Genomic DNA, 27,158 nt, shown 5'->3' on the forward strand with positions numbered 1-27,158 from the left:
AACCAACTTTTTTGAAATTAGATAAAAAATTAAATAATGCATTTTGCATTGATTTCAATTTCTATGAGTTTTTTGTTCTGTATAAACACTATAGATTTGAACATGTTGTGATCAAATGCTGCACATAAAAACAAATCAGCGCGGAAGTGTTTGAATAATGGTGAGGGATTATAAATGAGGGAGAAACATCCTCGGATGCTGTTTTTTTGTGTCTTGGCTCTCTTCTCTGCCGGATGTTTGTCGAATCTTAAAGAAAAGCATGAGTCAGTGTGTTAATCACAGGATCTTTGAGGGAAGAGATTAAGTGATTTGCCGGTTACTGACTCTCTTTCAGACAAACATTCCCAATAATTCCCAGAAGCCGGAGGCACATGCAGGTGTATTGATGGGATCTCTGCGTGCTTCGGTCGGTCTCAGACGTGCGCTGACACGTCTGTCAACAAGAAAAACACTTTCCCTGCAGAGCAGCGAGGATCTCATGTCTGTGATGATTATCATAATCAGCCTGAACATTACCTGCAACATAAACCCATCGCCAACTCAGAAATTAACACTACTGTTACGGGACATAATGATGGTGATGGACTATCATAATTGAATTTGAAAATACAGCAATAAATCTCGAACTGAATATTATATATATATATATTCAAATGCTTTAGCATAGAATAATGTACACACTCGTATAGATTAGTTAGAAGCTGAGTTTATTTCAGTAGCTGCAGGTTGCATGTGGAGTTTGTTTGAGCTCCGCCTCTAAACCTTTGACCCCCACAGAAACTATCTGAACTATTTCAACACACACACACACAGAGAGAGAGAGAGATTGTGTGTGTGTGTGTGTGTGTGTGTGTGAGAGAGAGAGAGAGAGAGAGAGAGAGAGAGAATGTGTGTGCGCGTGTGATGTGATGTCAGTGGATCATGGAGCCTCGCTCTGACCGCGGTGTGTCGGAGTCTCCTGGCCGCACGGACGCGCTTCTAACTCGGTTACTTTTGCTGCGGAGCCCCGCTGAACGGAGCTAAAGCTGGAGGGTCGGATCGGTACCGATGGCTGATCCTCTGCGGAGGACAATTCTAGCCAAACTCAGGGGCAAGAAGCCCAAAGGGAAAGACGCGGGGGAAGGTAAAGAAAAAGTTTCTCAAACGCAGACAGAGAGAGATTACATTTCACATGCGATGATGTGCGAGGAGCGGCGTGTGAACGCGCACGGAGTTCCCGCTGATCAAAGGGAACGCGGAGACTCGATCGGCTTCAGCGGCTGCGGTTTCAAACCCCGACGAGGGGCTTTAAAGCTAACAGATGGTCAAGATCTACAGAGTAAACAACCAAATGCTGCACCACTCGGCCAAAAGGCCGGGGACAACATGAGCGACTTTGAACGTCACTTCAGGGTTCCCCAGCCTCACGTGTGTGACGCGGAAAGCGATTTAATCCAGCTCATAGAGAGTTCCCTGGAGTATCATGGAGATTTTAGGATACAGGGTCCGACTTTTTTCCCCACTGATCTGGAAATAACCGTGTCCCCCGGGCTGAGAGACGGGGCCCCTCGACACCACTCGGTCGAGAGCGAGGACGACGATTATTACGATAACCAGATTCTGCCCTTTTATGACGTGAAAGAGCGGAACACGTCAATATCGGCGTCGGACGCGAGCGAAACCGACAGACTGAAGTCCCAGCTGAGAGACGCGTATTATTTGCTGATAAACGCGACGCACGGGATCAGTGTCGACGGTCAGCTCGAAGATCACGGGTTCGGGGATCAGTCCAGCAGCGCGTCCCACGACAGCGTCAGCACAGAGAGCGATTCCGCTTCAGCGTTCTCCGCGTTCCTGACGCAGAGCAGGAGCTTGCGGAACATTCGCGACGCGCGTCCCAAGCCGACGCTCCAGCGGTCGGTGAGCGATAGCGAGGTGAAGTACGCGTCGAACCGCGATGAAGAGCCGCGACGCGCCGTCGCATCGGGTCTCGATGTGCAACAGGTGGATCCTACGGAAAACCTCCCGACGCCTGCGTCATCGCGTCAATCCTGCGACGACGCAGCGGTGCCCAAACACCCCGGAGTCACCGTCAACAAGATGCAAGAGTGGATGCAGAGAGGTCGCGTGCTGTCGTCCGAGATGAAGCAGAGGATCGCGGGCTCCAAGCTGAGAGCCAGTCACGTGATGCAGCAGACAGGTATGGACCCCCGCTGCCGTGGAGGCCCTCAGAGTCATCTCAGTTACCTCACAAGATTTTAACCGGTTTTCCCTCTTCTTCCTTTAGTTCCTCTCCACTACCACTTTTTTTGCTTGTCTTCTTGGAGATGTTGGAGGTTTTGTGCTGAAGTTTATTGAACATGCATAATAAGATGCGTTATGGGTTATCAGTGTATTTTAAAGGTCAATCTACAGCTCTGTGTTTTCAAGAAAACAATCGCTCGACAGCTATCTTCTATCAAGAAACCAACAGGAATGGTTTGCTTCCATTACTAATCTAACCAGAATTTTTAATTCCAGTGTAAACCGTGAATCTGAAAGGATTCGGCTGCATTTTGGAACGGATATGCATGAAAGTTTGTGTCTCTTGCATGTAAACCAGTGTTTTTGATAGATGCATGCTTCAAATGCACATTTATCGTCATGTTTAAATGGAATCCTATACATGGAGACCAATACAGGCTTTGTAAATGGCTTTCCAGGCCAGATTTAAGGATAAGCTATTAACACAAGCAGAGCTCATCTTATGTGTTGGATGTGGCCTGTGGGCAGCTTGTGTAGAATTAATAGAGTTGCTCTTAACTGCCATGCGAGCAGAATTAGAGGAAGTGGACGTGGTGTTCATGGAGATCCACAGTGCATTTATGCTTTTATAGAAAGTGACTTAAAGGAACATGACTTTGGCATTGCTAGTGCATTTTCAGGGAGTGTGTTTGTTTTTGAGAAGACAACTGTTGTGTGTGTGTGTGTGTGTGTCCCTGACAACATTATGCATAGCAATTCAAAAAAAGAAGAAAAGAAAGGTGTATTTGCTGATGAGCCAGTGGTGTTTGTTTTGAGCCGGAGGGAGCTGTTCTCGAGGGAATTCCCGTCCCTTGGAAACACGGAGCCCCAGGGAGGGAATATTTGGAATGCCAAGGCCGTCGGTTCACTTGTTTGCTCTCGGTTCCCGAGGGCTTGAAAGCAGGCGGGGATTAGAAAAGATGCATTACACGTTGGTTAAGGTAGGATTAGTCCATCCTGTTATCCACGGTTTATTTAAATCTTAGGTTTGAGGAATCTGAATTTATTTTGGTAGCATTTGTGTGCTGCTGATCTGTTTAGATTATTTTAGTAAAACACTGGTTAATCTCTCACAAACCTTCAAGAACATGTCCAAATCATATTTCGACCCTAATCACCTTTAAAAAAAAAAAAAAAAGAGAGAAAATATATTTCATCTAAAATTAGATCTGTTTTTGTATCTATAATATTTTCATTGTGTCATTATTATTATTTTCTTGACAATTATGCATTTATTTGCCCCTCACAAATATTACAAAATATTTTTATGGAATATATATATATATATATATATATATATATATATATATATATATATATATATATATATATATATATATATATATATATATTCCATAAAAATATACAAACAATAGAATTGTATAAAATAATATAAATATAAATACATGTACACAATGTGGTATTTGTTTTACTTTCTTTAAATTTATGCATATTTTATTCATAAAAATGATAAAGTACAAAAAAAAAATGGTTGTCCCCAATTATAATCTAAAATATTAAGAATGAGATTTTTTTCACATTATGGTAATTTATAATATACTAAAGCTTTTTTTTTTTTATGCGGAATAACATTTTGCTTTTGGGCTGAAAGATTTGTACCTAATATAAGATTCACACACGCATTCATTAGAACCGCAGGAACTGCAGTGATTTGTCGATAAGCATGTGGTAACATTGTGTCCAGTGTTGCTGTAAAGCAGTGATCTGATTGGCCAGCGGTGGCGATGACATCATCACGAGATTGAGTGTCAGAATGTGTTCTTAGGATGTGTGCAGTCTGGAGCTAAAGAGCGTTACTCTGGGAATACTCTCGGATGACAGAAAGAGAGAAACCGGAGTACAGGACGTGGAGGATGGGGACGGTCTTTCTATCGAGCCCTGAGGGACACCTGCTCATTCAAAGCCTTAGAAACAGCCCCAAACCTGGATAAAACGTGCTCGTCCACTTTCAGTGCGTTAGGTAGGAATTAGATTTGAAACCTATGAAAGCGAGTGTCATTTTTTTTTAAGAAACGCTTCACAAGCCGCACATTGGAGGAGAAGAGCAGTTTGAAACAAAGCGACAGGTCTAGTGTTGAAAATGACACCATTGTTAAAAATAGACACGTTTTGTGTTTGTGAAGTGATAGAAAAGCTTTGGTTGTTTATAAATATATTTACATAGTTTTATAAATCCTTATTTCAATTGTATTTATTTTAGTGCATAAAGTTAAACTAAATGAAAATAAACTAAATTTACTTAACTAGTCAAATAATCTATTTTTTTTCTTTATTTAGTTGTTTTTTTTTTCTTTGCGTTTTTGAGTCAACCTCCGTTTCTAATTTATGCATTCATTCATTTATTTATTAATTGTTTGTTTTGTGTGGTTTTGCTGTTTTTCTTGCGTAGTTTCATCCATCTGCCTCTTATTTATTAGTTTATTAATGAATTAACTGTATTTATTTTGCATGTGTAAGTCAAACTCCACCCCTTATTTATTTATTAACTTTATTGAATAATATATTGTTATTTAGCTTTTTTTTTCTTGCATGTTTGCATCAATCTCTATCTTTTTTTATGTATATATATGTATTTTTTATTTAATATTGCGGTTTTTTTTCCCTTGTATGTTTGAGTCAATCTCCGTCTCTCATTTATTAATGTATTACTGAATTTAATTTATTTAAGTTTTTTTCCATTGCATGTTTGCATCTCAATTTCTTATTTATTTAATAATACCTTTACTTATTTTATTTATACATTTATTATTATTAATATTATTATTATTATTTAGTGTTTTTTCTCCATGCATCTCCATCTGTAAGTGAAACTGAGCCTGTCATAGAAACATTGATCTTGTTATTGTAGTTTTAATGGCTTTAATGGCGGTCTTTTTTATGGTTGTTTGAACTCAAGGTCTGTTTTTAGTGATTCGGCGACTCTGACCCGTATTTCCGACACCTTGTTTTCCCTTTTCCACTCCCTTCTTATAGGAAATTCATCCGCTGCTAAAGAGCTTAGTGAGAGGTTCAGTCCAGCTTACATAAGAGCAGCATCACATGCTTGAGCTGTAAAAACACAGCTGAGCGTCTGTAATCATATACTGACTGTTTTACTAATGAAGTGGTTTGATGTGTGTGAACACACGCTGATCGAAGCGAGCGTTTCTCACCCTGGCATAAGAACATACTGCCGTTGTATAAGTCAGAGTAGAGTTTGTTGTCTGAATGTAGAAGCTGAAATAAACACTTCTGTAGCATTTCGTCCATGCTAATGCGCTCCTAAATGTTGATCAAATTCATTTTTAGCAGATACTGGTGTTTAAAATCTACGCTCAATGTCATAATGAGGTTTCGTCCAGTGTAATATTTTCACGAAAGATGTATTTTCAGTGTTTTATTTGGCTTAATGATCAACACTAAAGGTACACCTCATATTTTTGTGAACTTTGCATTTTGATTGATTATTTTTGCATTTGTATTTATATTTTGCATTATTTTAGTTTAATTTCTATCAATTTTGTTATGCGTTTTGTCATTTTTATTAGTTTTATATATTTACGTAAAATATCTATATAGTTTTCAATTAATGTTTATTTGAGTTAGTAATTCAAGTACTTAAACTTGATTCCATTTTTAATTTTCATTTATATACTATTATAGTTTACATTGAAAATATAAAAATAAAAGCTTTGTAAAAATCAGTTTTCATGATCATTTTGTATTTTAATTTTATTTTAATTAAATATTTATTTTAAAAAATCTATACTTTAAAAAATTCAGATTTTTTGTTTATTTTCGATTATAGTTTTAGATATTTAGATATTTTTTGTTAAGCTTTTTTTCTTTAATTAATTTATATTTTCCTTAATTAAAATGTTCTTTAATTTTCTTATTTGCTTTTGTTATGATTTCTCATGTGATTTTTATTTTTATTGTTAATATTTCTAAATTGTTTACATTTGTTTTAGTGCTTCAAGTTACACTTACTTATGTTAGTTACCAGGGCAAACTTTTCAAACTTTATTTTTTTTATTTATATTTTGAATTAGCTTTTATTTTTATATTTTATTTCAGATTTTAATTAATTAATTAATTAATTGCATTTTTTGTAATTTTGTAATGTACTTTTGGGATCTTTATAAGCTGTTTTCTAAATCGTTTTTTATTACATTTTTATTTCAGTTGGCAATTTTACTACTTCAAATATAATGTTAATATTAATTTTAGAATTTTTATATTTTCATTTTTCATTGTAGTTTTTTTTTTGTAATTGTAATATGTGAATTAATTTTTTTATTTCTAAATGCTTGAATTTTTTTATTTCAGTTTTAATTTTTTATTTATTTCAGTTGGTAATTTTACTACTTCAAATATTAGGTTTGTTTTGTGACGCCGTTTGTTTGTACGTTTGTGTTTGTAGCACCGCTGGAGTTCGTCTCCGGTCCGTCTGTATTTCAGCGAGACTCCAGCGCACAACAGGCTCCGCTCAACCACATCACCGTCTCCAAAAAACGGCAGTGGCTCCATCAGAGCTGCGCTCGGCCCGTCCTGAAGCCCGAGGACGTCACAGCGCCCCCTGCAGCCGAGGAGGAGCACACACACCCACAAACACACCCTCCATCGAACAATAACTCACGTCTAACAGACAAAGGTGTGTACAATTTATGCTTATAAGGCTTATGATGCCTTGTTCTCATAGATAATGTTTCCCAGAGTTTTTATCCACTGGAAGGTCATCAAGAAATCATTAATAACCAAGACTTTGCACGTAACAAAACTACAAAAAATATATATATTTTTATTTATTTTAGTAAGTGAATGTGGTTTAGTTATTTTTTATGTATTTACATTTTTTTTTTATTGTTTTAGTGCTTTAGAAATTTAGTACAAGACAACATTTCTAACTTTATGTTATATTACATTTCATTTTATTGATTTATCCGTGTTCTTTTTTCATTTATTTTAATTTCAGATTTTGTTTTCAACATTTCTAATGTTCTTTTTAATTTCTTTTTTCTTTTAATTTTAATATTTTTAATGTATATATTTTTTATATTTTAATTTTAATGTTATATTTAAACTAATATTTAGATTTTATTTCAGCTTTATTTCATTGACCAACTTTTTTTTTAATAGTTTTAGTTCATAAAAGCACTGCTTTTGAATGAATACAGTGCAGAAACAGTAAATGTCCAGCGGTTTCATGGCGTTTCATTCACGTCTACAGAAGCGCCGAACCCAGCCGAGGATAGCGAGGGAGAGATCTGGTACAACCCCATCCCGGAGGATGAAGAGGCGTATCTTCCGAACTGTGTTCCCAACATCAGAATCCAGACGGGACGAGGAGGAGCGGATCGAGACGAAAGACAGACGCAAGAGGAGAGCAGAGCCACAGGTGCAGATGCTTTTCATTTGGGTTTAATGTGCTTTCATTCAGGAATTGGTTGTAAATTTTACAAACATTTAAATTACAAGTAACAGATTAAATTAAATATATAATTCTGAAGTAGTTAAATATGCATTTTGTTAAACATGCTGATAAAAGATTTTTTTACAGAGTGTGCTTTTTGTAAGGCTGCACAGTTTGTCCAGAAATCAGAAAGATTTTTGGACAAATGTGGGTTATATGTAATTATTATGTAAATAATATGTAAATGGGTTATATGTAATTATTATGGCATGTATGTGCATAGAGCAAAGGGGAATCCTGTGGGAATCCTAAACAGGCCAGAAGGAATAGTAAAGAATTATGGGTAATGAGTAAAATTGTCCAATTATTGGGGTTGTTTTGAGCACACAACAAGGGTTTTGGTTAGTTAAGAGTAAAACTGATGACATGTTTTTGAAGAACTGAAGATATAAGAAGTTTTGAACCGTTACACCTTGGACATGCGTTGATTTTGGATGGGAGTCATTTTTTCTTATTACTTTTTATTGTACATGTCTATATAATGTGACATTTTTGCTCAAAGCACTCTTTTTGTACAACTTCTACCAATTAAGTATCTTGCTTTGAAGTTTCCAAATCACTGTTGCTGTTTTGGAAAGAATTTGGCATGAAACCTTGAAGCCACTAATAGCTAAACAGAATAATGAATTAAATAATCTTGTGGTATAAGATTGACTTAAAACATATATCCACAAATGGTACTGGGTTCATCTGAGGGTCAGCTAACCCCTGTGGGTCAATGACTTGGGCAATGTACTAATTAAACTCTTCTCTTTAATTCCACAGATCCTTCAGAGCAATCCACTGGTGGACTTTCTCTCTCTTCTACTCCCAGTCCAGCTAAAAGGAGCACTGCTATCAACTGGTCTTTTCCTGATAGAATCAAGTCACCACGGACTGTCCGAAAACTGTCCATGAAGATGAAGAAACTGCCTGATCTGAGTCGGAAGCTTAGTGTTAAAGGGACCCCTTCTAGCACTGTGGCCATCAGCAACAGCCAATCAGAAACCAGGGCGCACTCACCTACAGCCAATGGGATGGCAGAGTTGGGCAAGTCCCAGCCCAGACGGTCCCCGGCGGGTGTGATGACTGCATTGGCGAGTGGTAATGTTATTTGGCGATACCATCTCGACAGCAGTGTTTCTACGCAGCACAACTTTGACAAGAGAAGGAGCAACACCAGTGGCGTTCCCAAATCGGCCAGTAAGGGAGGTTACCTAAGTGATGGAGATTCACCTGAACTTGTAGCCAAGTCTGGCAGGCACGGGAACTCGGAAAGAAAGAACGGGAAAGCCCGGGACAGGGATCCCAATGGGAATGGTGGAAGTCCGAAGCTCCCTGGTACGGAGCTGGATATCGATGCCTTCCGTTCGTACAGTTTCTCAGAGCAGCCAAAGTCGCTAACGTACATCTCTGGACTAATGAGTCTGCACTTTTATGGCGCAGAGGACCTGAAGCCACCGCGGGTTGATTCACGTGATGTTTACTGTGCCATCCAGGTGGACTCTGTCAACAAAGCTCGTACGGCCTTGCTGACCTGTCGGACGGCCTTCCTTGGCATGGACCACACCTTCAACATTGAGCTGGAGAACGCTCAGCACCTCAAACTTGTCGTCTTCAGCTGGGAGTCAATGCCACGAAGGAATCGAGTGTGTTGCCATGGAACTGTGGTTCTCCCGACCCTGTTTCGTGTGAGAAAGACGCACCTGCTTGCAGTCCGCCTGGAACCACGTGGAATGATCTACGTGAAGCTGAGCCTCATGGAGCAGAAGCAGACCTCTCTTGATGGACAGGAGGGGGATCATGAAATGCAGGTGTTTGGCCTAGAGGCTCGGCGCGTGGTGGAACGGGAAGCTTCAGGATTAATGGTTCCACTGCTCATCGAGAAATGCATCTCTGAGATCGAGAGGCGGGGTTGTCAGGTGAGTAAGTGGAGAGGATCTTAATGGTTCTTTACCCTGCATGCAGTTCCAGACCAATTCTCCAATTTAAAGGTGAATTGTGTGTACTTCTTTTGCTGTCAAAGTACTTCACAAGGTACTTCTATTCATGTTTAATCTGCAACTAGACGTAAGCCATTGGTTTGTTGACTTTTAAAAGAATGTCACACTGCGGCATCTTCAAAAGTGTTCTAGAAGAGTTTGAGAAGTTGAGAACTTTCTAAAGAGCATCGCACTGCGTTACCTTCAAAAGAGGCCTAGTAGTTTGGGATATTGACTTTCTAGAGAGAGTCACACTGTGGTACCTTCAAAACAGGCCAAGTAGAGTTTGATATGTTGACTTTCTGGAAAGAGTCACACTGTGGTACCTTCAAAACAGGGCAAGTAGAGTTTGATATGTTGACTTTCTGGAAAGAGTCACACTGTGGTACCTTCAAAAGAGGGCAAGTAGAGTTTGATATGTTGACTTTCTGGAAAGAGTCACACTGTGGTACCTTCAAAACAGGGCAAGTAGAGTTTGATATGTTGACTTTCTGGAAAGAGTCACACTGTGGTACCTTCAAAAGAGGGCAAGTAGAGTTTGATATGTTGACTTTCTGGAAAGAGTCACACTGTGGTACCTTCAAAACAGGGCAAGTAGAGTTTGATATGTTGACTTTCTGGAAAGATTCACACTGTGGTACCTTCAAAAGAGGGCAAGTAGAGTTTGAGATGTTGACTTTCTAGAGAGAGTCACACTGTGGTACCTTCAAAACAGGGCAAGTAGAGTTTGATATGTTGACTTTCTGGAAAGAGTCACACTGTGGTACCTTCAAAACAGGGCAAGTAGAGTTTGATATGTTGACTTTCTGGAAAGAGTCACACTGTGGTACCTTCAAAAGAGGGCAAGTAGAGTTTGATATGTTGACTTTCTGGAAAGAGTCACACTGTGGTACCTTCAAAAGAGGGCAAGTAGAGTTTGAGATGTTGACTTTCTAGAGAGAGTCACACTGTGGTACCATCAAAACAGGGCAAGTAGAGTTTGATATGTTGACTTTCTGGAAAGAGTCACACTGTGGTACCTTCAAAAGAGGGCAAGTAGAGTTTGAGATGTTGACTTTCTAGAGAGAGTCACACTGTGGTACCTTCAAAACAGGGCAAGTAGAGTTTGATATGTTGACTTTCTGGAAAGAGTCACACTGTGGTACCTTCAAAACAGGGCAAGTAGAGTTTGATATGTTGACTTTCTGGAAAGAGTCACACTGTGGTACCTTCAAAACATATCAAGTAGAGTTTGATATGTTGACTTTCTGGAAAGAGTCACACTGTGGTACCTTCAAAAGAGGGCAAGTAGAGTTTGAGATGTTGACTTTCTAGAGAGAGTCACACTGTGGTACCATCAAAACAGGGCAAGTAGAGTTTGATATGTTGACTTTCTGGAAAGAGTCACACTGTGGTACCTTCAAAACAGGGCAAGTAGAGTTTGATATGTTGACTTTCTGGAAAGAGTCACACTGTGGTACCTTCAAAACAGGGCAAGTAGAGTTTGATATGTTGACTTTCTGGAAAGAGTCACACTGTGGTACCTTCAAAACAGGGCAAGTAGAGTTTGATATGTTGACTTTCTGGAAAGAGTCACACTGTGGTACCTTCAAAACAGGGCAAGTAGAGTTTGATATGTTGACTTTCTGGAAAGAGTCACACTGTGGTACCTTCAAAACAGGGCAAGTAGAGTTTGATATGTTGACTTTCTGGAAAGAGTCACACTGTGGTACCTTCAAAACAGGGCAAGTAGAGTTTGATATGTTGACTTTCTGGAAAGAGTCACACTGTGGTACCTTCAAAAGAGGGCAAGTAGAGTTTGAGATGTTGACTTTCTAGAGAGAGTCACACTGTGGTACCATCAAAACAGGGCAAGTAGAGTTTGATATGTTGACTTTCTGGAAAGAGTCACACTGTGGTACCTTCAAAACAGGGCAAGTAGAGTTTGATATGTTGACTTTCTGGAAAGAGTCACACTGTGGTACCTTCAAAACAGGGCAAGTAGAGTTTGATATGTTGACTTTCTGGAAAGAGTCACACTGTGGTACCTTCAAAACAGGGCAAGTAGAGTTTGATATGTTGACTTTCTGGAAAGAGTCACACTGTGGTACCTTCAAAAGAGGGCAAGTAGAGTTTGATATGTTGACTTTCTGGAAAGAGTCACACTGTGGTACCATCAAAACAGGGCAAGTAGAGTTTGATATGTTGACTTTCTGGAAAGAGTCACACTGTGGTACCTTCAAAAGAGGGCAAGTAGAGTTTGGCATGGTGCTACCAATGATGGGTCAGAAAGAGCAGTAGGAATGTTCGGGGAATAGTCTAAACAGTCATATCAGAGTTCATGCTGCTTTTTAGGTCCCTCTGGATGACGGGAGTCATTCCAAATATTATATATACTTGAAGTTCTTTAGTCACATGGTTAATATGGAAGACAGCTGCGAAGGTAGTCAGTGCAGGGACAGTGAGGTACACCTAAGTATTACGGTGACAGCTCTCTCCTAGCAAAGCTAGAGAGAAAGCTGTACAAGACTAGCTTTGCTCTATTTCCCCTTAGCCTCGTCTGGCTTCCATGGCACATCACCTTATAAATAATTGTGTAAACGCTGACTTCAGTGGCCTCCATGTTTATTTCAGTATGACATTCTGCAGCGCGCCATCTTTGTCGTTCTTTTGCATATGTGGGTCATTTCAGGACTGTTACAAGTTTACACTTGAATCTGATATTGGCTACATTTACAAAATAATGTGAACAGCTTGAAAACTGAGCGCTAAGGCTCGGCATGCGATTGTAGCACATGAGTTTCTTCTGTCATTTGTAAGGCTTCAGTTAAAGTGAGCTCGCCAACCGTTCTAAAGTCCTTGTCCATGAACATTACACACTCACACAAACAAGTTTAGCGAGGCTTCCCGGTGGATTGTGGGCACAGGCTTATTGCCAAAGTCCTGGCCATTCATCTCTGTTATACACACACATACACACAATCTTTCTCTTTTACAGTGTCACCCAGAGTTTAATGCTGTTCTCGTCCATTCATCCCACCAAGTGTGTCTGCCGTCAACCCACAAAACAACTCTGACTGCTGTTCTCAGATCAGATTTACCCCTGCAGCTCAATATTCACACATGGAAAATCTGATTCTAGATCAGCTGAGAGAGACTAAAGGTGTGAGGTGTAAAAACTCTGTTAGGTCCTTTGGGAAGGCTTTAAAGTTCTGCTGGGATCATGAGGTTGTTTTTCTCAATCTATCTAAGGCTGTTTTTACCTTAGCTGACCCCTTTGTGGATCGTTGTCAGCCTGATTTTTATATCCACATATTAAATTTAGCATGGTTTTACTTATTCTTGTGCTACTTCCAAGTTTCACTGCTGTGCAGTCATCACTTTTTTGAGATGATGCAACCTAGCAAGGTTGTGGGACAACAGTGTAACATACTACACATTTTTGTTGCACACTGTGTAGTCTTTCACATACCATTTTAAGTTAGTATGCATTAAAAACTGTGCAGTTTTCCCTGTTGAAGAGTTTTTAGCCTCGGGAAAAACTACATTGATAGCCAAATCCAACGAGATGGTTTAAGGATTCATGCAATGTAGTGAGGTCATGTAACAAAGTGCAGCATACTGATTATTGCAAACTTTTTAAGCGTTTTCCTCGTTCTATTTTATTCATGCATTTGTTTATGCATTTATGCAATTATATATGTATGCATTTATGTATTTATTCATGCATTATACATTTGTTTATGCATTTATGTATGCCGATGCATTTGAAAGCTATTTTCAAGCTTTTTCCTCTTTTTAATGTATTCATGCATTTATTTATGCATTTGTTTATGCATTTGCATATTCATGGATTTATATATATGCATAAATATAGTGACAAGTGCATACTTCATACTACTGGATACACTTCCTACAGTATGTATATGCTGTTGGCCTCCAAACAAACTACTGACATTTTTCAGTAGCTCCAGTCTGTGGTATTCCTGGTATCAGACATGCACAAATGTGCAATTATTGCATTTATTTCTGAGATGATAATTAGATGTTTATTGCCAATGTAAACATGCTTGGTCAAGTGACAGCAACATAGTTTAAGTGTTGAGTTTAATGCCCTGTCTATCCTATACCTGTTCTGTATTCAGTTCATCAAACTCTCTTTTTCTCTCTTAATTTTTATTCTTATATGCAGATTATTATTTTTATCATATAACAAAAGTGCAATTTATATTTTCAAGAACACACAGTTAATTTTGGGTGAACTATTCTTTTGAATTCTAAACTTTAAAATATACTTTCCATTCCTAAGGGTTTTAGTGGATTCAGGAAACTCTTCAGCTGTTTTTAACAAGACTGTGGTCAAGCTATTATTTTCTCTGAGTGACATTTTTAGAGTTTTTACACAAACACACACACACACACACACACACACACACACACATCACTGGTCTGAATCAAGGTGCTGTTTCACATTGTAGGGCATTTTTTCTGTTTATTGTAGCTTGTGCTTCTAATTCATTGCAGAATTTGCAAGGATGTGTTTGGAATGAAATGCTAGTTTAATACCTACTAAATTGTGTTCAATATATACTATAAATTAAATGCATACAAAATGTAAATTTATTTAGTTGTTTATTTTTATATTTATTCACACATTTATTTATGTATTTCTGTTTATTTATGCATTCCTTTATTTGTGCATTTATTTATATATTTCTGCATTTATTTGTGCATTAATTTATTTTTGCTCTTATGCATTGATTTATGCATTTGTTTATACGTTTCCATTGTAATTGCATATTAATGCATACTGCTAATTTAAAATAATGCAGTATATATAATGTAGAGAATCATATGAGAATATTAATGAGAATCTTATTATTATTATTATTATTATTATTATTATTATTATTATTATTATTATTATTATTATTATTAATTTAATATTTAAATTAGTTTACAAATTGAGTATTGTATTATTATATTTTAATAAAACATGCTACATACAGATAAAATGTGCTGAAATGTATCAATAATAATAATGCTCGCAAATTAATTAAAATAAGCTAATTATTAAATCAAATATTATTATCATTGTTATTATTATATCATTTTTTCATTATTAGTTTATGACTATTTTTATTATTATCTTAATGAAAATAGACTAACTTATTATAATTATTTCAACATACAGATAAAAATATGTACAAAAATGCATTATAATGCTATTTGCACATTGATAATTAAATAAAATAAAATATTATTATTGTCAAATTTATATTTTGACTGACGGTTGTGTGTTTGATTGATGGTTGTGTGTTTGATTGACAGTTGTGTGTTTGATTGACAGTTGTGTGTTTAATTGACAGTTGTGTGTTTGATTGACGGTTGTGTGTTTGACAGTTGTGTGTTTGACAGTTGTGTGTTTGATTGACAGTTGTAAGTTTGATTGACAGTTGTAAGTTTGACGGTTGTGTGTTTGATTGACAGTTGTGTGTTTGACGGTTGTGTGTTTGATTGACAGTTGTAAGTTTGATTGACAGTTGTAAGTTTGACGGTTGTGTGTTTGATTGACAGTTGTGTGTTTGACGGTTGTGTGTTTGATTGACAGTTGTAAGTTTGACGGTTGTGTGTTTGATTGACAGTTGTGTGTTTGACGGTTGTGTGTTTGATTGACAGTTGTAAGTTTGACGGTTGTGTGTTTGATTGACAGTTGTGTGTTTGACGGTTGTGTGTTTGATTGACAGTTGTAAGTTTGACGGTTGTGTGTTTGATTGACAGTTGTGTGTTTGACGGTTGTGTGTTTGACGGTTGTGTGTTTGACAGTTGTGTGTTTGGTTGACGGTTGTGTGTTTGATTGACGATTGTGTGTTTGATTAACAGGTGGTGGGTCTGTATCGTCTGTGCGGTTCGGCTGCGGTGAAGAAGGAGCTGCGGGAAGCGTTCGAGAGAGACAGTCACTCCGTCGAGCTCTCGGAAAACAACTACCCTGATGTTAACGTCATTACAGGTACTGAATGTGAACGCTTACACACACACACACACACACACACACACACACACACACACAGAAGGAACAGAGTATAACTATTCCTGAGGTCAGTGTTGTAATGAGAGCTAGAGCTGTGTGATATATTATAACCATTCAAAAGTTTAAGCTTAGTACGTTTGAGTGCTTTTATTCATCAAGAACACATTAAATTGATCAAAAGTGTCAGTATAGATTTATATTTCAAATAAATGCTGTTCTAGTTGAACTTTCCATTCATGAATCCTAAAAAATAAAATGCATCACAGTTTCCAGAAAAATATTAACTGTTTTCAAGATTGATAATAATCAGAAATGTTTCTTGAGCAGTAAATCATCATATTATTGTGATTTCTGAAGATCATGTGACACTGAAGACTGGAGAAATGATGCTGGAAATACAGCGGAGCATCACAGAAATACATTACACTTTAACACAGATTCACACAGAAAACAGATGATTTAAATAGTAAAAATATTTCAGAAATTTGATAAAGTGCAATTTTTCTCAAGTGTTTTGTAAATACATATTCATATTTATATATATATACAGCTGTAGAAACAGCAAATAACACAAATCTGTACTTAAATCTTCTGTTCCAGTTGTTTACCACATTTTTTTCTTAGTCTTATTTAAATGTTCTTTCTTTTCTCAGTGTGTGTGTGTGTAAGAGAGAGAGAGAGTGTGTGTGTGAGAATACTGTCTGTTTTCTTTAGTTGCCTGTCACACACTTCCTGTGTCAAAGGTCAGGTCTGAATTAGCGCTTTTATTTGCAGTCTGTTAATTAGCCGTGAAAAACTCTCTGTCAGTAACTAACACAAATACTGCAGCATCAGCACTGCCTTTTGGCTTTGGCTCGCCAAAGTTGCATTTATTTAATCAAAAATACAGTAAAAATTCTGCAATATTTTTAATATTTAAATAATCTGTTTTCTGTGTGAATCTGTGTTAAAGTGTAATTTATTTCTGTGATGCTCCGCTGTATTTTCAGCATCCTTCCTCCAGTCTTCAGTGTCACATGATCTTCAGAATAATATGATGATATACTGCTCGAGAAACATTTCTGATTATTATCAATATTGAAAACATTGTCTACAAGACTGCTCTCAGATTTAAAGTGACAAATGACATTTCTATTCATGGAGAAGTGAGTTGAATTGACTTCTTGAAGAATTAAACACACCGTGAGTCTTTCAAAACACTGATCTGTTCTGTTGAGCGGCCTGATGTAACGACTTCTGGCTCGACCAATGGCATGAGTTTGGGGGCGGGACTATCTGCTTGCCTGACCAATAGCAGACTGACATCACCTCACACTCTTTAACAGAGGTCTTTGATCTTTTAGATTCTACAGACTAAAATATATTGATCCTTATCCGAGGGACCACTATCCTAAGATTTAAAAGGCCTCTGTATAGTTTGTTTCATAAAGACCCAATTTATACTGTGAAAAATATTATTATAAATATGTCAGAATATTATTTTAAAAATATTTAGTTTGAACAAAATAAATATAATGTAATAAATGTAACAATGTATTATATTACTTTATTGTTAGATGTCGTTTATTTATTTAATTATAGAATTTTTTACTTTTTTACTTTTTAATATATATATTAATATTATATTATTTTTCATGTATTTTTTCATTTTTTCATTTATTCTTTAATTATTTACTTATTTTAAACTATTTTTATTGAATTTGTATTTGTTCATAATTTTTTCTTATTTTAATTTTAATATAATTTAAATTTTCATATAATTTACATTTAATTTCACCGCATTTCTCAGTGATTCATAAACGATTGGTTCATAGCAAATCAATTTCTTTAAATTATTATCATTTATTTTTAGCATTAGTTATTTGAATCTTATTCTTGTTGAATTTTATCATTTAGTATTTAAAAAAATATATATTTTACATGCTTTATAATTTTTATGATTATTTTTATTATTATTATTTATTATTATTATTAATTATAATCTTATGTTACTGATTTCTATACTTCTACTCTTTATTCATTTTTTATATTTTTCCATTTTTTAATTTATTATTTTACATTTATTTTTAACATTTATTTTAATCTAATTTGTATATATTTATTTAATTTAATCTATTAATCTGTATTTATTTTAAATGTATTACTTTATATATATTTATTTAAAAATCATTTGATTTCATTTATTTATTTTTATAAACACATATACACAATTTTTCTCTAAACATTTCCACTGAAAGCTCTATAGTAATAATAATAATCATTTTTATAACCTCTTTCCAAAACCAAAGATCACTTTAAAAAGTCAGAAAAAGAAGTCAAGTCACCTTTATTTATATATCGCTTTAAACAAAAGAAATTGTGTCAAAGCAACTAAACAACATTAAGAAAACAGTGTGTCAATCATGCAAAATGATAGTTAAAGACATCATTGAATTCAGAAAGAAAAAACACAAACAACAACTAGCAAACATAAAAGATAGACAGTACAAGTAGAGGTTTGTCTCTCTGCAGGCGTGCTGAAGGACTATCTCCGAGAGCTTCCTCATCCTCTCATCTCGAAGCCTCTCTACGAGTCTGTTCTGGACTCGATGGCCAAGAGGCCGCTGCAGATGGAGAGCGGCGTCTGTGAGAACGACCCGGTCGACTCGGATCACGCCGTCGGCTCACTGCGGATCCTGCCGGAGGTTGAGAAGGTACCGGAGCGTTCTGGAAGGAAGCCATCAGCGTTGGTGTATCTGGTGTCTCTCACACGTGTGTGTTTGTGCTCAGGCGACCCTGCGGAAGCTTCTGGATCACCTGAAGCGCGTGGCGTCCCATCACGAGGTCAATAAGATGACCTGTCAGAACCTGGCGGTGTGTTTCGGGCCGGTTCTGCTCGGTCAGAGACCCGAGGCGTCCTGCCACGGGAAGCGGGTCTTCATCGACTCCGAGGAGCTCGCAAGCGCTCTGCACTTCAAGGAACACATCGAGGTCCTTCATTACCTGCTCCAGCTCTGGCCGGGTGAGACACAGGTTTCAAATCAGTGTTTCTTTCTCATGCAAAGATCAGTTCCCTGGTGCTTCTTCGCAAATTTCTAATGGGAATCAGTTATAAATTCATTATGAATACAAAGAGAATTATTTTTTTTTTCTTTTTTTTGCAAAAATAAAAGCTCTGGTTTAACCGAGCAAAGAAATTAAGATAGCATTGAATATTAGTGTTGTAATTTTACTGTTGATAATAATAATGAGATGTTGGCTTATTTAAATGATATTTAATATTTTTTTTAGTACAAAAATCTTAATTTAGTTTAATATGGATATATAAATAAATATAAAACAATAAATAATTTATTATACAAATAATAATAATAATAATATAATAGATACAATAGGTTATAATAGATCGTATACATTTTTATTGTACAGTACAATAGTATTTTGCTTTTTTTTTCATTTGTTTAATTTTCGATAAAGCAAAAAAATAACAATAATATTATTAAATTGTCTATAATACATAAGTATTGTTGTTTTAGTAAATACAATATAGTGTTTCAGAGTAAACATAATTATTACTGCAGTAATATATTCTTTTTTAAGTTGCTTAATTCTTTAAATTTTTTAATGAATTTCTTTTAATAAAAAAAAAAATATATTGGTGGGGATTTCTTTTTATAAAAGTTGTTTTGTTTTCCAGTAAAAATATCTGAGTATCAAGTTTAAACTTGTTTGGACTTGTTTTCAGAAAGTATATCTTAAAGTAAGTTTATATACTTAATATGTGACCCTAAAGTAAAAATAAAACAGTCATAATTGATATTTATACATCATCTGAAAGCTGAATAAGTTTTCCATTGATGTATGGTTTGTTAGGATAGGATGTGGCTGAAATACAACTATTTAAAAAACACTTATGATGGTGCAAAAAAAAAAAAAAAAATCTAAATATTGAGAAAACTGTCTTTTAAAGTTGTCCAAATAAAGTTCTTAGCATTTCATATAGCAAAACATATAAAAATTATGTTTTGATATATTTACAGTAGGAAATTTACAAAACATATTTATGAATCATGAGCTTTACCTAATATCCTAATGATTTGTGGCATAAAAGAAATATCGATAATTTTTTATGTATAATAAACTGCTTTTTATTCCAGGATCACATATATATATACTATCATTTAATATACTAATTAAGTATTGAAAATATTATTATTTTATATTATACTATATAAATTATCTTGATCATTTAACAAAAAATTATCATAAGAATTATTATATTTATTAATTTGTTAAAGTTTCTAAAATAAAATAATTATGCTGACAATAATAATAATACAATTCCTACTACTTAGGGATGTCCCGATCCGATCCACAAGATCGGTATCGTGCTGATACTGGCCCAGAACGCTGGATCGGAGATCGGAAAAAAATATAATCCGATATCTATCCAACACAAACCATGGGAAAATCTAGCTTAAACCACCTCCTAAATGCTTGAATATCAGCATTTCCCTTGCTGCGACATCCAGTTCAGTGCGCAGCCTGTCACGTGATAACAGTAGTAGCCATGAGTTTGAGAGTTAAAGTGCAAGTGGTCCGGTCTGCAATTTCTTTCGAGGGGAGGGGTGTGCAATATAAATATTTTTGGATCATGGACGAAAAATGCGCTTCACGATGAAGACAGTAGACAGGCGACGCACACCTGATGCATCATTCCCAAGATGAGGTCCGGTACTTTTATAATCCTGTTAATCTTTTTTGGATTTTTTTAACATTAAGTTAATGACGTGTTTTAATGTCGCATCTGTTTTAATATGCACTTAGAGTTTCAAATTTATCACAACCCTTACAAAAACTAATCCTTGGTTTTATTGAAGTAAACTTTTCTTGTGAACGCTTGAGACTATATAATATCAAACAGACAACTGTATTAATTCAATCATAGCCATAGACAACTGTCTAGGTACAATTGTAATTTGTAAATGATAATGGTTTTATTTTTACTTGTTCATTCAATTTTTTGAATACTACTGCTAAACACTATTGTACCTGCAAACAATGTTTATTTTTATTAGTGTATTATGTTTATTTGTAATGTGTAACTTTGATCTATTTTTTTTAAAGATAAGGATAAAGATAAAGATAAAATAATGACAAAGTTTTTGTTTATATGTGGATAATTGAGCAAAGTGCTTCCATTTATTTTATTATTAGTAGTAGTATTAGTTCAAAATAAAATAAAAATATCGGATTGATGTCAGAATCGGCAAAATGCCAAAGCTATTTCACTATCGGTATCGGTATCGGTATCAGTATCGGTATCGGAAGTGAAAAAGTGCCATCGCCACATCCCTACTACTATTACTATAAATTAGATATTAAAAATATCTAAACAAAAAGTCTAAATTTACAAAAACAAGTCTTAAAAGTATTTTGTATTTATTTGCATTTAATTTCTATTTCTTAAAATGTTATCAAATTATTTAAATAGAACTTGATTAACAATGCAAATGATGTCAGGTTATTAATTAAGCTAAGTTAACTAAGTTAAAACCAGCCTTCTAAACAGATTCTGTGTACATTGAAATTCTAGCCTTCAGCCCGATTTAACATTCTTTAAGTAATTTTAATCATAAATAACATAATTGTTTAAGGCTAAGGGCTGCAAATCTAATTGTATAGATCTCTTTGTTTGTTGTCCATTGATTTGTGTTTGTTTATTTTACTTGTCTCATCACATGTAGGCCACAGCTAAAGTCCTTAGAAGGTTTAGAAAGCTGATGGGTAAACAGATTAAACGGGTGTCCTTTGTGTATCCTCAGCTATTCCTAGCTATCTCAATATCTTGCTAGCATTCAGATTCATTCAAATAAAATCAAAAAATAATGATAGCTTGCCATCGTTCTGCTGATTTCCTGGCCTTTACCAGATCTACCAGCTGTGGCAAGTTTAATATAGGGTTTTATAGAGTTTGGCTGTGTTCAACAAAAACTATTTGAGGTTTAGCCTGAGGTTTAACTGGGTTTATTTGTATCTCATTTGTTCTGCATGCTTTATTTCTGTCATAATAAAATGGCATACTTAATTGCCAGTTTTGGGGAGCAACGAAATAAATCATAAAATGATTGATATCATCTTATGTGTGTACGAAGATACCTACCGAACTAGCTTCTCTTCGGTAAGATGTTTTTTGTTAGTACCTTACCATTTTTTTTATTATGACTTGGTTTTAGTTTGGCCACTTTCAAAGTACTTTCCCCAGCACTGGTTATTCCATACATTCTCGCATTATATGAAATGTGTTATTGGTTTTATAATCAAATGACTAAATCCATTGTTTGGTGTCTTTCTCTTACAGTTGTGAATGCTCAGAGTGAATCTTCTACTTCAGTTCCTGCCCCAGTGGAGTCGCTCCCAGCAACAACATCTGCCGTAAGAAGGAGGAAAGAGCGTCCACAGGTGGTGAATCTAACCGATGAGGACATGGCAGGTGTTTTGAGGCCTAGAGCTGGCCGCGTGGACAGTCCCAGTAACCGCTACGCCGGGGACTGGAGTGGATGCCAGGAAACATACCTCCAAACGACTTCCCCAGAGGAGGCAGACTATGACGAGGTTCCCACCGAAGATCCTCCAAACACAGGACAGGAGGACTTATCAAAGGGTACTGGAGATGTAATCTCAATACAAGAGTTACCCGAGGTGGACGAGGCAGTGGAGAGGGTTGAGGAAATGCAGATAGGAGAGGAAGAGAGTGAAGAAGAGAATACAGAAGTTTTGGACAAGCTACAAGTTGAGGAACCACTTTCCATCCGCCTCTGCGATCAGATCCTTTCTGATCACAAGGAGCACAGACCCTACCATCCCTACATGAAGATTCAGGAGATAAGCCCAGTCCTAAACAACAGGATCAACCTGCGGGACCTGCAGGAGAGCATTGACACTCTTATCGGCAACCTGGAAAGGGAGCTCAACAAGAACAAGCTCAACATAGGGTACTGACTCTTTAACCGTACGGTCGAGATATGCTAGTGATTGCCTAGATACATCAGCGCTACGTAACTTTCTTGCTCCCATGCAAACTTGGGATGCATGTACAAGAAGACATTCCTCACTTGGGATTTTTGTTTTCATTTGTTTCCTGGTCTCCTTGTTGTTGAGCTAATCATTGTTTTTCTTCTTATGAGAAGAACTCTGTGAACCCTGAGGGGTGCACCAGGTGCCTTCATTTGTGTTACAACCGCAAGAGCTTTTTTACTTTCTACAGATGTACAAAACATTACGATGAAAGCAATGCACTTATGGGGCCTGCTGTTAAATGCATGGCCAGTTCAGGTACAGGGGTGAAGCCTTATGATGAGAGAACTAGATACTGTAGATACTTCCCTATACCATGGGTACTCAGTCCTGTTCATGGAGATCTAGCTTCCACTTCAGTTTCAACCCTACAAACACCAGATAATCAGGGTCTTGGGGTTCCCTTAAAGAGGTAGACCACAAGAGCAGGATTGAGTAACATATCCTAACCCCAGACCTATGACTCTGAACACTACATCAGGGATTCAAATGCAAATTACCTACTGAGGAGATGGTGTTAGACTCCCTAAACTCTGAATGCTAAATCCAAACCCTAACCCGGCTCTAAACAAGGGGTGTCCCGTCCTGCCTTTGGAAAGCCACCTTCATCTCTAGCTCTAATTAAACACACTTAATCCAGATAATCAAGGTCTTGGGATTCACTTAAAGAGGAGTTAGATCACCAAGAGTGTAATTGAGCACCCGACCCTGAACCCTACATCAGGGTACTTAAAAGCAAATTTCCTAGTAAGGTGGTGTTAGTCGGTAATATAAAATCCCTGCACTGTATGTTATACCTTAACCCTATCCTAAACCTCACACCCACTGGTCTTCAGTCCTGGACCTGGATATCCGGCTTCCTACAGTCTTCACGTATTAAACACACTTGAACAAGCTAAACAAGTTCTTGAGATTTGCTTAAAGAGGAGGTAGATCACCAAAAGTGGAATTGAGCACCCGACCCTGAACCTTACATCAGGGTACTTGAACGCAATTTACCTAGTGAGATGGTGTTAGTTGGTAATATAAAATCCCTACAATGCACTCCCTAAACTCTGAATGTTATATCTTAACCCTATCCTAAACCTTACACCCACAACACTGTGTTCAGTCCTGGTCCTGGATATCCGGCTTCCTACAGTCTTCACGCTTTAAACACACGAGCTAAACAAGTTCTTGGGATTTGCTTAAAGAGGAAGGTAGATCACCAGGAGCAGGATTAAGCACCCCAACCCAACAACCATGAACCTCATATCGGGTCTCAAACGCAGGTGATGTTTGCTGGTGGTTTGAGAATATACTTGCAATATACTCTCTAAACTCTGAATGCTATATCCAAACCCTAACCCTATCCTAGCCCTAAACAAGGGGTGTCCCGCCCTGCTTCTGGAAAGCCACCTTCATCTCTAGCTCTAATTAAACACACTTAATCCAGATGATCAAGGTGTTGGGATTCACTTAAAGAGGAGTTAGATCACCAAGAGTCTAATTGAGCGCCCGACCCAGAACCCTACATCAGGGTACTTAAAAGCAAATTTCCTAGTGAGGTGGTGTTAGTCGGTAATATAAAATCCCTGCACTATATGTTATACCTTAACCCTATCCTAAACCTCACACCCACTGGTCTTCAGTCCTCGACCTGGATATCCGGCTTCCTACAGTCTTCACGTATTAAACGCACTTGAACAAGCTAAACAAGTTCTTGGGATTTGCTTAAAGAGGAGGTAGATCACCAAGAGTCTAATTGAGCACCCGACCCTGAACCTTACATCAGGGTACTTGAACGCAATTTACCTAGTGAGATGGTGTTAGTTGGTAATATAAAATCCCTACAATGCACTCCCTAAACTCTGAATGTTATATCTTAACCCTATCCTAAACCTTACACCCACACTACTGTGTTCAGTCCTGGTCCTGGATATCCGGCTTCCTACAGTCTTCACGCTTTAAACACACGAGCTAAACAAGTTCTTGGGATTTGCTTAAAGAGGAAGGTAGATCACCAGGAGCGGGATTAAGCACCCCAACACAACAACCCTTAACCTTTTTTCAGGGGTCTCAAATGCAAAATACCTAGTGTTTGCTGGTAGTTTGAGATCCTTGCAACATACTCTCTAAACTCTGAATGCTATATCCTAGCCTTAACCCTATCCTTACCCTTACACCCTAAACAAGGGATGCCTAGTCCTGTTCCTATTATCGTTTAACTTTCATGCAGTTGCGTTGAAGATAAATTTAGCTTGAAGGTGGCTCTTCAGTAGCAGTATCGAACACCCAACATCCCTTCGATTCAGGGAGCGACTAACGCTGCTGGGCAAGTTGAGGTTGTGGTCGTAAAAGAATAAAACTGTGACTGTTTAAGCTTTTTTTCCTTGTAAAAATATTTCAGACGTCCCCTTAAACAAGCTATGGACAGCTGAAGATGAATATGCTTGTAGTAAGTAGTAAAATACATATTTAATAATAGTCAGGCAGAACTTTAATGCGAGGTTTTATGACTACATTTAACTTAAAATTGTTAACGTTTATTTTGCCGCTAAACACATACTGAGTGGATAAAATTTCACTTTAAATTAAAAGAGCAATCTAGTCCCTCCATGGTAACAACCTTTTGATCATTTTATTTTTAAATGCATCATAGTGCGCAGTCCAGGGATACAAACTCATCAGTATTTGACAGACACATGTATGTGTAAATACAGTCGGAATATGTATTTTTGATTACATATACTTCAGTTTGTGCATATGTTCATCAGCTACCTTGTAGTATTTGGCCTGTAGATCAGCCTTAAATAAATGAGTGTGTATATATATAGTTATAGTTGGATTTATGTAATATTATAACCCACAGTCACAGAACATGGAGGGATTCTGGGTAATTTGTGGTCACGAAAGTGCAGGAAATTTGAGCATTGCATGGTCAAAAGCTTTACGGTCAAAAATAAAGTGTATCTCAGTGTCTCCTACAGCAGGACGTATTTATGCGTGTAAATAGAGATTATTTTAATTACAGTGAAATCGTTTTTTTCTACATTTGGCAGCTGCTAGTGTTTATGGCTCGGTTGTAAATGTGCAGGTCTTGTGGATGTAAGACTGAATCTTTACATGAGCTGTTTGTTTTCTGACTGTGCTTCTCAATGGACAATGCTACGGTCTGGTTGAAAATCTAATTTTAAGTATAAATAAAGGATTTGTTACACAGCAAATGGAAAATAGAAACAAGTGAAATAATTTGGGTCGACAGGAGGTGCGTTCGGTTGCTGTAGCCTTCGTTTTCTCTCAGTGGGGACGGTCACACTAGATTTTAGGTATGCACCTTTTTTTTGCATACATTTTTGCTATATATATATATATATATATATATATATATATATATATATATATATATATATATATATATATATATATATATATATATATATATATACAGTACAGGCCAAAAGTTTGAAAACATTACTATTTTTTATGTTTTTGAAATAAGTTTCTTCTGTTCATCAAGCCTGCATTTATTTGATCAAAAATACAGGAAAAAAACTGTAATATTGTGATATATTATTACAATTTGAAATAATTGTTTTTAAATTTATTATACTTTAAATGATCATTTTATTTCTGTGTTGCAAAGCTGAATTTTTAGGATAATTATCACATGATCCTTTAGAAATCATTCTAATATGATGATTCATTATCAAAGTTGGAAACAGTTCTGCTGTGAAGCATGTGATGCTTTTTTAGGATACTTTGATGAATAAAAAGTAAAAAAAAAAAAAAAGGATGTCATTTTGTATTTTATATATATATATATATATATATATATATATATATATATATAACAATATACACTACTGGTCAGTAATTTGGGGTCAGTATTTTTTTTCTTTCTTTTTTAAAATAAAATCAATACTTTTATTCAGCAAGGATGTGTTAAAGGGATAAAAAGTGATAGTAAAGAAAATATATTATTTATTATTAGAATTTTATTTTATTTTTTTGGGAAAAAAAGCAGTTCTTTTTAACCTTTTATTGATCAAATGTATTAGACAGCAGAACTGTTTCTAACACTCATAATAAATCAGAATATCAGAATGATTTCTAAATGATCATGTGATCGACTGATGTTACATGTGACACTGAAGACTGGAGGAATGATGCTGAAAATTCAGCTTTGCATCACAGGAATAAATTATTTTTTTAAAGTATATTCAAATAGAAAACTATTATTTTAAGTTGTAATAATATTTCACAATATCACTGTTTTTTTCTGTATTTTTGATCGAATAAATGCAGGCTTGATGAGCAGAAGAACCTTATTTCAAAAACATTAAAAATAGTAATGTTTCCAAACTTTTGGTCTGTACTGTATATAAGCAACACGATACAATGTCATGCATACTGA

At 36.2% G+C, this 27,158-nt stretch overlaps 1 protein-coding gene across 1 annotated transcript; it reads left to right on the top strand.

The window, feature by feature from the left end:
• The first annotated feature begins 109 nt into the window (after positions 1-109).
• On the top strand, positions 110-25,383 carry LOC113065752 (rho GTPase-activating protein SYDE2-like). Its single transcript, XM_026237249.1, has 8 exons — positions 110-2,179; positions 6,686-6,916; positions 7,493-7,660; positions 8,501-9,636; positions 15,559-15,685; positions 18,218-18,399; positions 18,476-18,707; positions 22,047-25,383. The coding sequence occupies exons 1-8, from the start codon at positions 1,048-1,050 to the stop codon at positions 22,685-22,687; spliced, it is 3,849 nt and encodes a 1,282-aa protein (XP_026093034.1). The 5' UTR covers positions 110-1,047; the 3' UTR covers positions 22,688-25,383.
• The last annotated feature ends 1,775 nt before the right edge of the window (positions 25,384-27,158 follow it).

The sequence above is a fragment of the Carassius auratus genome, chromosome 48 (genome assembly GCF_003368295.1).
Source record: "Carassius auratus strain Wakin chromosome 48, ASM336829v1, whole genome shotgun sequence".
NCBI classification, from domain to species: domain Eukaryota; kingdom Metazoa; phylum Chordata; class Actinopteri; order Cypriniformes; family Cyprinidae; genus Carassius; species Carassius auratus.